This window comes from Lepidochelys olivacea (genome assembly GCF_965140295.1).
Source record: "Lepidochelys olivacea isolate rLepOli2 genome assembly, chromosome: 25".
NCBI classification, from domain to species: domain Eukaryota; kingdom Metazoa; phylum Chordata; order Testudines; family Cheloniidae; genus Lepidochelys; species Lepidochelys olivacea.
The window spans coordinates 14,843,536-14,858,367 of record NC_140435.1 but is presented as its reverse complement, the minus strand read 5'-3'; the positions used below and the strand labels follow the sequence as shown (position 1 = coordinate 14,858,367).

The following is a 14,832-nucleotide window of genomic DNA, read 5'->3' as shown; positions in this document are numbered from 1 at the left end:
TTTCCAGCTCGTAGTATCGTAGATCTGAGAGATGAAAGAAAGGCACCAGGCCATCTTATTTCTTCAGCAAGGGCAAGCTTGTTCTCCATAGTAATATGTAGTGCTTGGTCTGTTTATCAAAAACAATGTGCTCAGCTGTACCCAAGACAGAAAAAATAGACTGTCCCTGCCTGGCAGTAGTAAAAGATACACACAAGATGGGGCAGGGATACCCTGGGAAGTTCCAGAGATGGGGTTTACTTGGTCGGTAGTAATCTTATTTTGAATGTCTCAAATGGCTAGTTTCCTCCATTCTTCCTTGGAGGAAATGTTCCACTTTTAAATACATCCTAGGTTCATAAGATAGGTTTCTTGTAGCCAAATCTTTGGGCATTATCTGAGTAGCTCTGTGTAGGGGGAGGAGTAGAATCTTATTTCCATAACTTGTATCCATTTGAAAGGAGAACACTCAGGTCAGTCTGTATGTATCGCTTTCCCTGCTTGTTTGGATTAAGCTGTTTGTTTTAAGTGTGAGACGCTAACCTTCCTTCTCTTTTGTCTGTCCAGTTTCAGTGGAGGTGATTAGATGTCCCCAAAATAGAAGGTGGCTATACAAATTGTAATCAGCCAATAGGTATGGTAGCTTCTGGCTTGACCTGTTATGTGTTTGGGAGATGGAGTATAGTAATTATGCTGGTGTTGGTTGCAGCTCCACAGTTCAAGAGGAGTGCTGTTCTGTACTTAAGGCAGGGATGGAACCTTTGAAGAATACAGTGGATCGTCTCCAATCTTACAGCATGTACTCTGGGTTCAGAAAGAATTTTCAGAGAATTTTCAAGTAAATGGGTTAGTAGTTTGAGTTTAAAGGCCCGGTTGTCATTAATCTTAAAATTCAGCACCTGGTGCTCATTTTCTTCAGCCCAAAGAAATTATTATGGAATAACACTCTTCAAACTTTCCATATAGTTCAAATGTACTGAAATCTCAGTGTGAGCCACATTTGAATAAATTAGGTTTTAATTCAGTCAACTTATAAACGGTTGTAGCTAATTGTTATGATTATACAAATTAGTCAGGGCCAGACCAGTAGCACATGTCATTTTAAATGCAAGCACTGAAGCTAATATGCATGGTCCAATTGCATTACTTGAAATGAGTCAGTGGAGTGAAGGGGCTGTACATGTGTGTCAGGGTCTCACTGATAGATGACTTGAACCCAACTGTCACTCGATTGGCCCCAACTGTCATTGGCCCTAAAGGTTCCATGGCTGTGTGCTGGCTTCTGTGTTTCATTGCAGAGTGTCTTGCTCAGGTGGAACGGATCAGGTTAGTCAGACTGACTCCTGCTGGGCAAGGTGGTTTCTGTGGGGAGCAAGGGGGAAAGAGGAGATTGTATATGTCCCATGATTCTTTCCCCTCTGCCCTATTACCCTTACAGAGAGCTTACCTTAAGGGACTTTTCAAGTCACACAGATGAGTGGCAGAACCAGGAACTGAACCCAGAGCTCGGGAAGCAATGTGATATAGTGGATAGGGCACAGGGTTGGAAGTCAGGAGTCCTGAATTCTAATCCTTGGTCTGCTACTGACCAACCGTATGCCCATATGCAAGTCACTTACCCTCTCTGCTTCTATTTTCCCTCCCACCCTTTGACTGTCTTGACTACTTATACTGTCAGCTCTTTGGGGCAGGAACTGGCTCTCTCTCTCTCTGTGTATAGCACCTAACACAGTGGGGCCTTGATCTTGGTTGGGACCTTCAGGTGCAGCTGTTATCCAAATACTAACATCCTGAATCACAACCTAGTACCTTAACACAAGACCACCCTTCCTCTCAACCCCCCCTTCACTACAGTGATTTTAGGTTATGTTTCGTCAGTTGAACCTTGGGTCAAGATCAAGCCACAAGTAAAGTGCCTGTCAGCCTAGCTCCTAGCAGATATGAGGCAGACATCAATTTTCTATGTATATAGTGTATGCTAGGGTGAGGATGCACATTGGAGTTGAGGTGCATTGACAGTCACATCTGGGAAACCTTGCCTGGCACCTGCCCATAGTGTGCTTTGCTTTAATGAATTTCTACTAGAAAGGAAATTGAAATCTGGCTTTGATTTACAGAAATCTTCCCTATTCCTCACCTCAGTAGCATGCGCCTTGGCATGAAAGCGATGTCAGAGTGGCTTGCATTGGGAAGTTTTTTCTTTTGTCGTAGTCAACTGCTACCATGAGGATCTCTTCTCCCTTTGTTTTGGCAGAGCTGCTAGGTTCACAAGCTTTGGAGCCCCTCTTACTTGCATTGGTTTGGTGGTGTAACGAAAGGTAATGTGGTGGTGGCGGCCATCTTCCAACCTTTCACAGCAAAGCAAATGAATGTGCCAAAGTCCTTGCTAAATAAAAAGCAAAACAATAATACGAAAGGCACTGAAAAAGTTTGGCCTATCATATTAGCAATTCTGTAGTGGCTTTCCTGTGAGGATCTTTACCAAGTTGCAGTTAGTCTTTTTTACAACATTGCCTGTGAGGAGATGGCATCCCCATTTTACAGATGGAAAAAGTGCAGTCCAGAGAGGTGAAGTGATTTGTCCCAAGACCAGATGAGGAGCCAAATTCGTCCCTGGTGTAACTCCATCAAAGCTGGTGGACAAACACTGGAACGGATTTGGCGCAGTGAATATGCAAGAGCTGGGAAAGGTGCCTCGTCACTCAGAATTGAGAGTGATTAGAGCTTGGACTGTCCTGGATTTTTTAAATTCTCTCTCTGTAAGAGCACATGGATAGGACCTGCTTTAGGGCTTCTTAGCAGAAGGTAAACCAGTTGCAACATCAGTAAGGATAGAGAAGAAATTCAATGGTAGCAGTTCATAGGCTATTGTGAAAAGTGATTTCTGTGCTGCCCTTTGCGAGGATTTTACCTTCAATGATGTGGCAAAAGAGGGGTACATTTAGTCATAAATGGGAGATAACTATGTGCCTATTTGCATGTAAATGCAGCCCATCCAGTGTATTTACAAGTCCTGCAGTGGATTAGCTAAAGGCATGTTGTGTTAATGAACAACTAGCTATGCAAGACATTTTCATTGCTGGATAGTACTTAGGCTGCCCAATGATTTCAATCTCCTCTCCCCAGTTGATTTTTCGTGTAGCTTGGAAGTTCACTGCCTGTGGGTTCTGTGGCCTTGACATCACATGGAATGTCTGACTTTCCCCAAGGACAATTCAGCTGGACCGTGTGAAGTGTTCAAACAGTTTTTAATATGAAAATGTACTGGGTGAGGATTGTCGAAACTGTTTGAATGAACATCCGTTACAACAGCCAGATTACCAGAAGGATTACTGAACACATTCCTCCCTCTGCATAAGAGAGTTAACTTGTGCATGCAGTGTGTAATAGCAAAACCAAAAGCAGCTCATGTAATGTAGGCCAAAGGCTGCTGACTGGTGGAATGGAAAGACTGCTATCAGTTCACAACCCTTACCTGCCTAATAGTTACAGGATATAAACCCTGGGAGTGTCCACTCAAGAGAGCATAATCAGGAGACCTTGCTTTGTTCACTAATTGGTGCCACTCTGAGATCTCCCTAGATAGTGACAGCTCAGAGCCATTCATCCCCATAAAACCCTTCCTGGGTTAGTATGCATGTCCCTGCCCCTCCTTTCAAGTTCTAGTGCTCCAGCCTAGCAGCATAGTATGTCCATGATTGATGTAGCTATCTGTAAAACTACTTTCCACCCTTGCCTTAGTCCCAAATGGAAGAAGTGTTGTGGCCTTTGGACCCCCCACCTTGGAAGATCATTAGTGGTTGAGTTTTCCCAGGGGACTGTTGGTTCTTATGGGGTGAACTATGATTCTGCTTTGTAAGATTTAATATTTCCCCATATATAGCATATTTGATCGTAGGGTCCTATTGTGCCTTCCAAACACTAATTTCTCTGGTACCTTTACAGCAGTTTTATTTGCACTCCATTGTTAGGATTGAACTAGGATTCCTCAAAACCCAATCTCTATCAAATCCACCCAGTTTATATGAGCCACTCAGAGTTGAATTCTTGGCCTCTTGATTATGCTACAGCTCAGTAGAGCAGTGTACTAGCATATGAGCCTGAGAAAATATTGTTGGTAGGTTTATTATATTTTGCCCTGTACACATCTGTCCTGCACAAAATCCCCTGTTAAAATCAATCTCTTGCATGAGTCGACTTTAAGAACCAGTTAACCCCGTGAAGGTGGAATCTGAGACAACTCTGAGAAATGCCCCTTGCTAGGAATGAGAGAAAGTCACTGCTCTCCTTGTCTCTTTACAGGCAATATTTTAATGCCACTTCCGATTTTTACATGAATTCCATCAGCAGACAACCTTTCACAGAGACAAACTATACATCTGTGGGCCTCGCTGACTTCTCACCAAAAAATGGTGATTTTCCTCAGGTAGGTGCCTAGTTTGTTATGACTGTCTGTCTTTGGGTGAAATGGGGTAAGACTGAGGGCAATGCATTGTATGGTTTTTAAATAGCCAGTGCGATATATCTGTATTTCGAATACTCTGATTCCTCAGATGCATGTCATTGGCTTGGTGGCCGTGCGGTGGTGGTAAATTCATAGGTGATGCAAGTTACATGTTGGTAAATTGATGTGACATACATACCAAAGGGAGTGTGGGGAAAGATGTAAGTGAAAGAAGGCTCCCACTAGTTAGACCATCACTTAATCTTCTCTGAACTAGGCTTTTAGGGTTTTCACCTCATGTATGTTACATGGGCTGTTATCTCACTACTCAGTAGGTTGAATTCATGAAGAGCAACGTTTTATAGGGCTATAGGCTCTGAGAGAGCTGCACCTAGCAGAGAACTTATCATTCAAGCCCCTCCTTCCTCCCTGGAATGTGCTCTCCTCTGACGGGTAGGAGTGTGTGAACTGGATCTGAAAAGCACCAGTCATCCTGGTTGGGCTGGTACCTCTATGGAGTGACAGACCTGCTCATCCTCCAGGGATCTCATTGGTATGAAATGAGCTCATCATGTTAGACTTGCCTCTGACTGTGTCTCATGGAAAGGTTGGTCAGTCAGGACTGGGAAACAACTTAGCATGGGAAAGAGCTGACTTTTGAAAAAACGGTTAAATCCTTCCCAAGAGTTCAAAGGAGTACATTGTGTCCAGCTTGCACAAGTTCTTTGCAGTAGCTTCTCCCAAGATATTGTGGGACCCAGTGAGCAAAACCAGATAGAGCTGCCCTGCTGGCTTACCAAGGTAAAGGCCCAGTTGAAGTTATTTCCAGAGTCTGGTCCCATCTCCAACACTTGCACCTCAGAATGAGTTATGCTATCAGTCATCCTCTGGGCAGTCTGTAAAGTACCTAAAACTAGACCCCTGTGTGGATACAAAAATGTGGATCCACAGCTGATCCGCAGCTGCCAGAATCAACCTGCCATCTGCTAGCCTAGTTGGTAGTCTTTTACCTGTATCCGCACCTGCAGCAGCAAGCTGTCTCTCAAGGGCTAGTGGGGGGACGGGGTCTTTGAGGGAAAAGGCAGCATGAGGGGACTGGGGGTAAGGTGCAGTGCAGGGACAGGGTCTCATGGAGAGGGGGCGGGGCGGAGGGAGGGACTGTGGGCAAGGGGCGTCGCATCATGTTTTGCTCCTGGGGGCTCACGAGCGACAGCACATGGCAGCAGCAGTGTGTGTTGCATCACAGTGGGGCGGAAGGGTAGGGCGCCAGGGCCCCACCCACTCCAATCCCTGTGGCCGGGGGCAGGTCCTGTTGCCCAGGCCAGGGAGCACTGGTGGGGACACTGGTGCCGCCTGAGGGGCCAAGCTTCTGGACAGGAGGTGGTGCAGCAAGCAGGTGCTGGAGAGCCCTGACTCCAACCTGCCCCCCAACTACTGGCTGCTAGCCGCCGGCTCTGAGCACACTGCGCCCCCCCCGGTGCTGCCAAGCCGGACGCTACAGGTCAGGCGCCGCTGGTGAGTAGAGCCCTGCGTGGTTGTATCTGCAGCCGATCCATTGTCCGCAAAAGTGGTCTGCGAATATCCACAGATTGGCAGGACTCTACCTAACACCATGCAGTTTTCCCATCAGAACAGAGATGGCACTGGCCCCTTTAGCACTAAAATGAAATATTGGAAGAAGTGCAGCCAAACGAAAAACAGTGAAGACTGGACCTAGTACTTCTACTGCCCCCAAAACATGGCTTGCATCCCCAACCCACCCTGGAGCCTGATTCTCCCTCCTTAAACAGTCTTGTGGCCCATGTGTAGTAGCAGAATTCCAGCAGCGTTGGAGGAAGTGGAAATGCCTTGGCTATGCAGCCAGTAGGAAAGGAAACTGAGCAGCAGTGTGCCCAAATGCTGGGATTTCCAATCCAAGACAAAGTCAAATCAGTGTTCAGCAGCCGCTGCTGCAGGAGAGCAATCCAAATACTAGGAGTGGATTAAAAAACCCACCTGGCATAATATTGACCATTAATAACACATGTAGCTGGGCAGGATAAGGTAAGGGTAACCTAACCCACTGCTTGAGTGTAAACTGATTGCTTGTGGAAGTCAGGGATTTTCCCATCACATATAGCATCAGATGTTTGATTAGACAACAATACGCGGAGTTTTGTGTCCAAAGAGAGGATAGTGGGCTAGACAAACCACTGGTCTGACCCGGTATGGAAAAGCTATGTTCTGAGAGAGCCACCCTCCTTACGACATTAAGACCTATATTTTCAAAAGTGACAAGTGATTTTGGATGGCTGACTTGAGGCCTCGTTATCGGAGGGCAGGTGCTGAGAAGTTTCTGAAAATCAGGTCCCTTCAGGGTCCCTCAACTGAAACACCGAAAATTACTGGTCGCTTCTGAAAATGTGGGACTAAGTTAAATTTAAAACCATTTTGAGCAGTGTGTCTGGTCGCAAAGAAGGCAATTTACTGGCAAAATCAAGTAAGGACAAGATCTGTCCATATCTGTGTATTTTATGCCAGTCATGCTTTGACAAATTAAAAAATAATATTTTAGCAGAGTCCCATCACGCTGCCATGTACTACTTCTGAATGTCTTTTTTGTTCCCCCAGTAGCATTTGAATGCCAAGATACATGTATAAACAGAAGCTTGCTCCTTTATAATCAGCCTCTTCTTCCTGCATGATTCCTTGAGGAATGTTTCAGCTGTGTGCATTGTAGTGAACTGCAGTGTCACGACACTGGAGTGTGACAGTGAACAAATATATTAGGAAGAGATGGTTGATTCTAAAGGAGAGACCATCTGTTCACAAAGGAGTATGTCAAAAAAGCACATCACAGTAATAAAGAGCAAAACTGACAAACTTTTCATTTCTCCTACCCTGCAAAATCTCTCTTATTCTCCAAACACTGATGCAAATGTGTTGAGGTGTGCTTTTATTTTCTTACTGTGTCTTCAATGATATACTGTGAACCTCCTTTGGACTCTGGCTTTTGCAGCCTTGGGCCTTGTCTACATTAGGATTTGAACCATTGGAGGCCAGTCTCTGATGTAGCAGACCTGGTATGACACCAAATACCCCATCCCGCAGGCAAGGCTGTTGTAAGACCCAATTTGCATCAGTGCAGTTTGCCTCTGCTTCAAATAAAGGTTAAACTGCACCAGGGCAAATCACGTTTTATAGAGGAGGAGTACTTGGGGCACCTTAGAGACTAACCAGTTTATTTGATTTGCCTGTTTGTGCTCTGGTAGCTGATCACCAATGACTGTTAATGGGGCCAAACCTTGGTGTAGACAAGGGCTCCCTCTGCTGGATAAAACCAGATAAGTAAATGAATCCTAATACTGTAGCAATATAATTGCCTGCAGCAGAATTCATTGTGGGAGGAATAAGACCGAAATGTGAGTTTCTCATGAGCCTGTAGAATCCCTGTAACAGGCTACAGTATTCGAGATTCAAGCAGTAGGACTTGGCATAGGGATGGCTGGTGTGGATTTGCTGCTGGGTTTAGTGGGAAGTGGGCTTAACCTTATTTATTTTGTAGAGTCTAAGGCAGGGGTTCTCAAACTGGGGGTTGTGACCCCTCCGAGGTCACAAGTTTATTACTTGGGGGGGGTCACGAGCTGTCAGCCTCCACCCCAAACCGCGCTTTGCCTCCAGCATTTATAATAGTGTTAAATATAAAAAAGAGTTTTTAATTTATAAGGGGGAGGGGTCACACTCATAGGCTTGCTGTGTGAAAGGGGTCACCAATACAAAAGTTTGAGAACTGCTGGTCTAAGGGGTTGATCAGTTTCCTTCCTCTGTTACATCATGGAAATTGAGTGCAGCCAGCTTGGCAAGAACAATCTTTGGAGAATCTCTGTTAAAGGAATATGCTTCCATAAATGTTGGTGTATTCAGATTAGCTGCTGATGCAGGGGATGACCATGGAAAGGGGAAAAAAAAAGCCTTTCTGTTTAAAAAAAAAAAAAAAAAAAAAGCAGGGAGCCTGAACTGCAGACAAAAGTGTGACTCATCCTGTTGTGAGTGGCCTTTCTGTGGTGCCCGACTTTTTGCCCAGAACAAGAAATTATTCTTGTGGAAACTTCATGGCTTTCAGAGTTCTACCAGTGCTACAAAGTGTGCTTTGTGCCAGCCCCGTAGCTGCCGCACCGGAGCCTTGGGCTGGGGAACGACCTTGGCTCTCTGCTGCTTGAGCCAATGGAGCTCAAGGAGAACCACAAAAGTGAAGTGCTCAAACTCTGGCAGGTGGGGGAGGAAGGAAGTGTCTATGTGAAGATCTGACGAGAACCATTTTATGCAGAAGCAGTGAACGCAGTCTGTCTCCCTTGCTGTCCTGATGAGTAGAAAGTGATTGTGACAAGGAAGATTTGTGGAAGGGGTCATGATTGTGCTTCTCGGAATGTCGGCTTGGGGAACCATCATGTGGAGGAACAGGCATGGAAAGAATCTGTATGTAAAGTAGTCAGGAGATTCTGGCAGGAGTATTTCCCTATCTAAAAAGGAGTACAAGAGCATGCAGTATCCTCAGCCAGAGAGAAGCATGTCTCACAATGAGAAATTGGGCAGAAAGTACAGGAAAGGGGTACAATGGATAAAGTCATTGACACATTCCATCTATTGTGTTTGATAGCTAATGCATTCTTAGTGGTATCAGAACTTTTAAAACTTACAGTATGGTAGTGCCCAGAAATCCCAGTCAGGATCCGGGCCCTGTTTTACTAGGGCCTGTACAAACACCAATGAAGATACAGTCTCTGCCCCGCTGAGCTGATAATCTAAGGGTATGTCTACCCAAGCTGCAATCACACTGCTGAATGCAGCATAGAGATATCCCCATTAGCTTTATCCACACCAGCATGGCTACGAATAGCGTTGTAGATGCAACAGTGCAGGTTGTAGGAGCATGCCAGGGACCCTGCGGGCCTACTCGTGTTGAAGAAATCCTCGTCACCACATCTACATTGCTATTTTTAGCCATGCTAGCACAGATAGAGCTAGTGTGAGTATGTCTACCCAAGCAGTGGTCACACCTGCAGAGCAGACACCCTAAGACGACAATCTGTAGGAGGATGGAAAACAGTGCCAGATCCTTTTGCATCTTCCCTTCTGCCTATTGTTTGTTTGCTCCATTATTTCCATTTTCCCAACTCCATAGATGCTGGCCTACCAGATAAAGGGAACAATCTCCCTTTTTTTTTGGTCCTAAAGACGCTTGGGCATTTTGGGCCATGAGTAAATGCTTTAGCGTTGGAGACTTGTGCTTCTCTTGCAGCGGTTGAGAAATGGATTTCTCTGACTCTGGGGGACTGCTTGGCAGATTGTTCCATTCAGGTTAGTCTTTGCCTGTGACAAGTATTTCCTGATGCTTGTTTGTTTTTTCATGTCATGTTCCTTTATCCCATTATTTCTTAAATGGAAATGAGCAGTTTGGCTTGGAGTCTCTAGCACTTCATGCTATAAACTTTAATTGAACCCCCTTCTTGTCTTTCACTGGAAAATACAGAGATCTATTTTTCTTAAACATCTTTTAATACTAGTGTCAAAATCTCAACCACTTTATGCATTTATCTTGCATCGCCGGTAAAGCTGTTTTACTATATTTTTTTCTTTTTAAATCGAGCACTGTCAGGATGCTCTGAGGCTGGCAGATGAAATTCATGGGGCCTGTTCCCGAGACCTTACGATCTACTTAAACTGCTGATACAGTACAGGGAGACAGTACACTGGGTGATCCTATATAGATACCATTTTTTTGGGTGTCTTGATCATGTTACACTAGTCCTACTTTGGTGGAATCTTGTTGGTAGGTTTGGCAGTTTTGGCAGATTTGGGTATTAAAGGTTTATTCTAAATTGATGAATTAAATCTACCAGCAGCCTTTTGTGCTGTTGATCATGAGGTAGTATTGACGCACCACCTCAGGCAGGAGTAGATGGAGTAGCCCTTGAATGGCTTTGCTCATTTTTAGATGGAAGATCAGAGGGTGACTGATTTGGTTTGCTTCTGTTTCTACCCTTGCAAGTAGAATACAACAAGGTTCTCTCTCATTCTCCCTCTTATTCAGTGTGTGTAAAATGAGGCTGCTAGGCTAGTGAGCATGGGCTCTGCCGATGCAATACCAACACGCTGTTGACATCCAGCTTAGTTTTCCTCCCAGCCAATCCTGTTGCGGCCGTGGAGTGTAAGACCCAGCATCTAGCTTACATCTGGACTAGCTTGGCTGTGGCTCAGGCCAGATGAGATGTCAGTAATATTGATAGGCCGGGAAAAGTATTTGGCAAAATTGGCAGGAATTATGCCTTGTTTGAGGGAGTGCGTTTCATTTGTGACGCTGCTTCACAATCCAGGAGTCTTGCTCCTTGGCTGCAACCTGGATGCAAAGACAGGAATCATACCATTAATTTCTGCAGCTGCATGGATCAAGGTGGATGTGACAGTCTGTTAGGTGTGGTCCTCCCTGCATTTGCCATTGGGAGATTAAACTACTGTAATGTGTTTTCCATGAGGCTCCATCTCAAAATCTGGATGCTTACACTGGTGTAGAATGCTGACTGCACATAACACAGTGAATGGCTCTGTGAATGGCACAGGTTGCCTGAGCAGTTCAGGTTGTTGGTATTGACCTAAAAAGATCTACCTAGTTTGCATCTTTACTGTCTGGGCGACTGCTTCTCTCTGCTTTGCTGCGGTGCTTGTGACCGTCAGAGGTGCACAAGCTGGAATGTCCACAGTGTAAAAGCAAGGGAGATGGTGGTTGGACATGTTGCATGAAGGCCCCATGGCTTTGAAATTTGGAAATTTCTGTGGTCTGTAATGCCCCAGATTTGTTGTTGTTCTAGACATGTTGTAAAGCTAAACTTTTTTTCTTGGTCATTTGAGGAGTAGTTAGGCAACGTCTGGTTCCGGGATTAGGGTTCAAATGTGGGATTTTCAGGTGAGATGAGGGTGTATATTGATGGTATGGGGGCAGTCTGATTTTTCTTGCAGACGATTTTGTGATATTATGCATTTTAATTATTGTCAAGAAACCCAGAGTATTTCGGTGGGTGTTTTTTATAGTAACTTACAAATGAAAAGAACTAGCTTCCTTTAACCTACATTGTTTTCCATGCTGTGCCTCTCAGAAGTCTTTTTTTATTTTATTTCTCTAATTGATCTTGGCTTTTTGAAGAGCGAAGACCCCTCTTGGAGATTTCTTTGTAGTTCATTCCCTTTCATTTTGGGTTTTGTGATGGTGTTTTTAAAACCTCACATTACTACATGCTTGTCAATGCTCAAGGATATTTGTCTCAAGGCTGTTACGGAGTTGATTCCAATTTTTGAATTTTTATAAGTTATCTATCCCTGAACACACATACCTGTCTTTCTCTGAATCTAACATTTACAGCCAGCCAATGCTCTTGCTCAAGTAATACACCAAATAAGAGTAGGAAGTCAAGGGGTACTCATGCATAAGATGACCCACTCATTAATAAATGAGCCTATTTATCAGTCCTCCTTTCTCTTCTCTCCAATGGCTCTCAGATGCTGCTCTGTAACTCTGCATCCAAGCATTACTGCATGGGACTTTCTGAAGATTCCAATAGATGGCATAAGTCAGTGATGTCACCCTCTGTATAGTAGATGGTTGTATTGTGAGTAACGTTGAACAAGACCTTTTGTTCCAGGACTTGGCTTTTGGGTTTAAAAACACTTTGACAAATTATTAATGCCTAAGAAAGCAGTGGTGTTTGGCTAGAATCAAACAGTGCAGGCTGACAATATCAGTGCAACTGAATGCTGACTGATACTCCTGGTCTGGGCTCCTGGATGTTTCTGCCAATATACCTCGATCTTTGGCTCTCTCCAGAGCAGACAGCCCGTTAATGCTGTCCTGGGTCATAAGCCAGGCAGTTTCAAGGCTGTATTACTGTACAAATCAGTGTCCAGAAATGTTGATTCTTTTGAACACTCTGCACATGCTTTGCTCCCAACACTCTGGGGCTGTGTTATTGTATAAGAAATTCCCAATAGTAATCTGAGTTTGTCTCCTTTAAACATTTGTAGGCAGATCCTGTCTGCCCCCAAAGAGCCAATGGGTTTGATTCAGCCCTTGCTTTAACCATCCCAGGATTAATTCAGAGTAGGACCTGGAAGAGATTTGCAGACTTCTCCCTTTGCAAACATATTAAAGGAGGGGTTTGTATAACATTAAGGCCATTTAACTTTGCACTGTATTCCTACCTCTTCCTGGGCAGCCATGAAAAGGGCTGACTTTCTTGGGACTGGGGGCAGTTCACCTCTTGTGGAATCTTTCCACTTGAGTGCTAACATGGAAAACAACAAGACCTAGGGGTTTGCTCAGCTTTTAGTTGTAATCTCTTCCAAAGAGAAACTGCTATCAGGGGACTGTTCCTTGGGAGCCAGGACCATAGTGTGGCTCTCTGAGCAGTAGCTCATTGGTTACCTGCAGGCATTGGGATTAGCGCTGGTAGGTCAGATCTCTTCCACACATTACTAGTAAAAAGAAAAGGAGTACTTGTGGCACCTTAGAGACTAACCAATTTATTTGAGCATGAGCTTTCGTGAGCTACAGCTCACTTCATCAGATGCATGCTGTGGAAACTGCAGCAGACTTTATATATACACAGAGAATATGAAAAAATACCTCCTCCCACCCCATTGTCCAGCTGGTAATTACTAGTGTCATTTTTTCTCACTTTGCTGATTTCACACTGTCCCAATTGCCAAACTGTTAAATATTAATAGTTTGTTCTCTGCCTGAAAACATGAAACTTGGACTTCAGAAGGTGGGAGGGGATGAATATACTACCTGTGACTGATGCATCTTTCCAGGTGACTACATAGGAAAGTACCTGGCTTTACCACATTCAGATACCATGGTGATGGGCGTGGTGTTAAAATCTTGTTAGACCTTTCCCTGTAATAACCAGGCCAGCAGATTAGTGATACTGGAGGGAGAACATGAGGAGCTCTCTGCAGGCTTCTGTAAGTGAGTCTCTTGTTTTAAAATATACATTGGTTTGTCTTGGGGGGATGGTATGTGAGGAAAATTGTGTTCTCTTCATACATCTAGACAGGAGAGCCAAGTATGCCTCTGGATCCTAGAAAACTTGACTCCTTAATACATTCCCAAATACGACTTTGCTGCATAAAATCCACAGGGGACTTGGCAAAAAGAGACCTACATGTGTCTTCCCTTTGGATGCTGCCTAGATCCAGTTTGATAGCAAGTTGGTGAGCTGCTACCTCAGGAATGTAAGAGAGCCATTCTGGGTAGATATGGGATTCTGACCTGGCCTCGGGCTGTGTTAACCCTCCAGGTGCTTTGTCTCTCTAAAGGGTTTCCCAGGAATGCACATGTTGTCAAAAATGGATTTGCAGGGTTTAAAGAGTAAACGATGAATGACACTGTAGAGGTATTCATGCAGTAAATGCTCTCTCCGTGCTGCTCTTGGAGATCAGCTGAGATGCTCATGTTCGCAGCCTGCAGATTTGTCCATCTTGGGTTGCAAGGAGGAAGGTTGTTCTTTCAACCGTGGCACTTGCCTCTACCCTTGTTCTGGTAGGTCCCAGGTCTGACCTTCAGGGCAAGTTGCAGAATCTGTTTTGCCCGAAGGAGTGGGGATGGCCACATTAAAAAAAAATTCCAGAAGAAAACAATTACATCATGGATGTTGTTGGCTAATAATGATTTTCATATATGTCCCTACTCTTGATGGCTGCCTTCTGTGCACTGAGAAAGATCATTTCACTTGCATGCTCAGAATAATCCTGTGTGAACTTGAAACTTAAATCCATTTCCTCACCAAAATGTTGTTGTGATCCTTTGACTGGTTGCAGGGTGACTCATCCTTGCTGCTCTGCTGGCATTCTTTACGCAAACAAATGGGCTTAAATAAGGTTAAGAAAACAGTTACATGAGGCCATTTTAGGGGTCTTATAACATCACTGGGTTTTTGGGAAAGCTGGTGCTGAGGGGCATATCAGAGTTTGTGGTTATTCAGCCCCATGAGGCCAGGGTGGATGGCGTAACACAGGAGGAGTTATAGCATTATCTAGTGATGGGAGGGTGGTGCTGGGTTCCAGAGAGAGAGCTGTCCATTCCTCTTCCTCTAGGGGATTATGCTGTGAGGCAAGTTTTCCATTGTGGGTTGGGGAGAGAATTAAAGCTGAAAAGAAGATTGGATCCTTGAGGCTCGCAAGTTTCCCTGGGGATTGGGCAATTAAGTGGACTTTGAAATGAGTCTCTGTTTTGGGCCTGCTAGTCTTACAACTTCATGTTTGATTATGGGGGAGTGAACATAGTAACAGGTTGCCATTCTTTGGTGCATTTTATATGGGGATCTCAAAGTGGTATGCAATAAATTTAGCCAAGGGGAGGATTTTGTCTGTGTGATACA

The 14,832-nt window shown here is 44.5% G+C and overlaps 1 protein-coding gene across 2 annotated transcripts in view; it reads left to right on the top strand.

The window, feature by feature from the left end:
• The window catches only part of SBNO2 (strawberry notch homolog 2), a 108,077-nt gene that overhangs the window by 31,050 nt on the left and 62,195 nt on the right, over positions 1-14,832 (top strand). For both annotated transcript variants that reach the window (XM_084614662.1, XM_084614663.1), the window contains one exon: positions 4,282-4,405. In XM_084614662.1, coding sequence (XP_084470788.1) covers positions 4,282-4,405 — 124 coding nt within the window. The remainder of the gene's footprint in view (positions 1-4,281; positions 4,406-14,832) is intronic.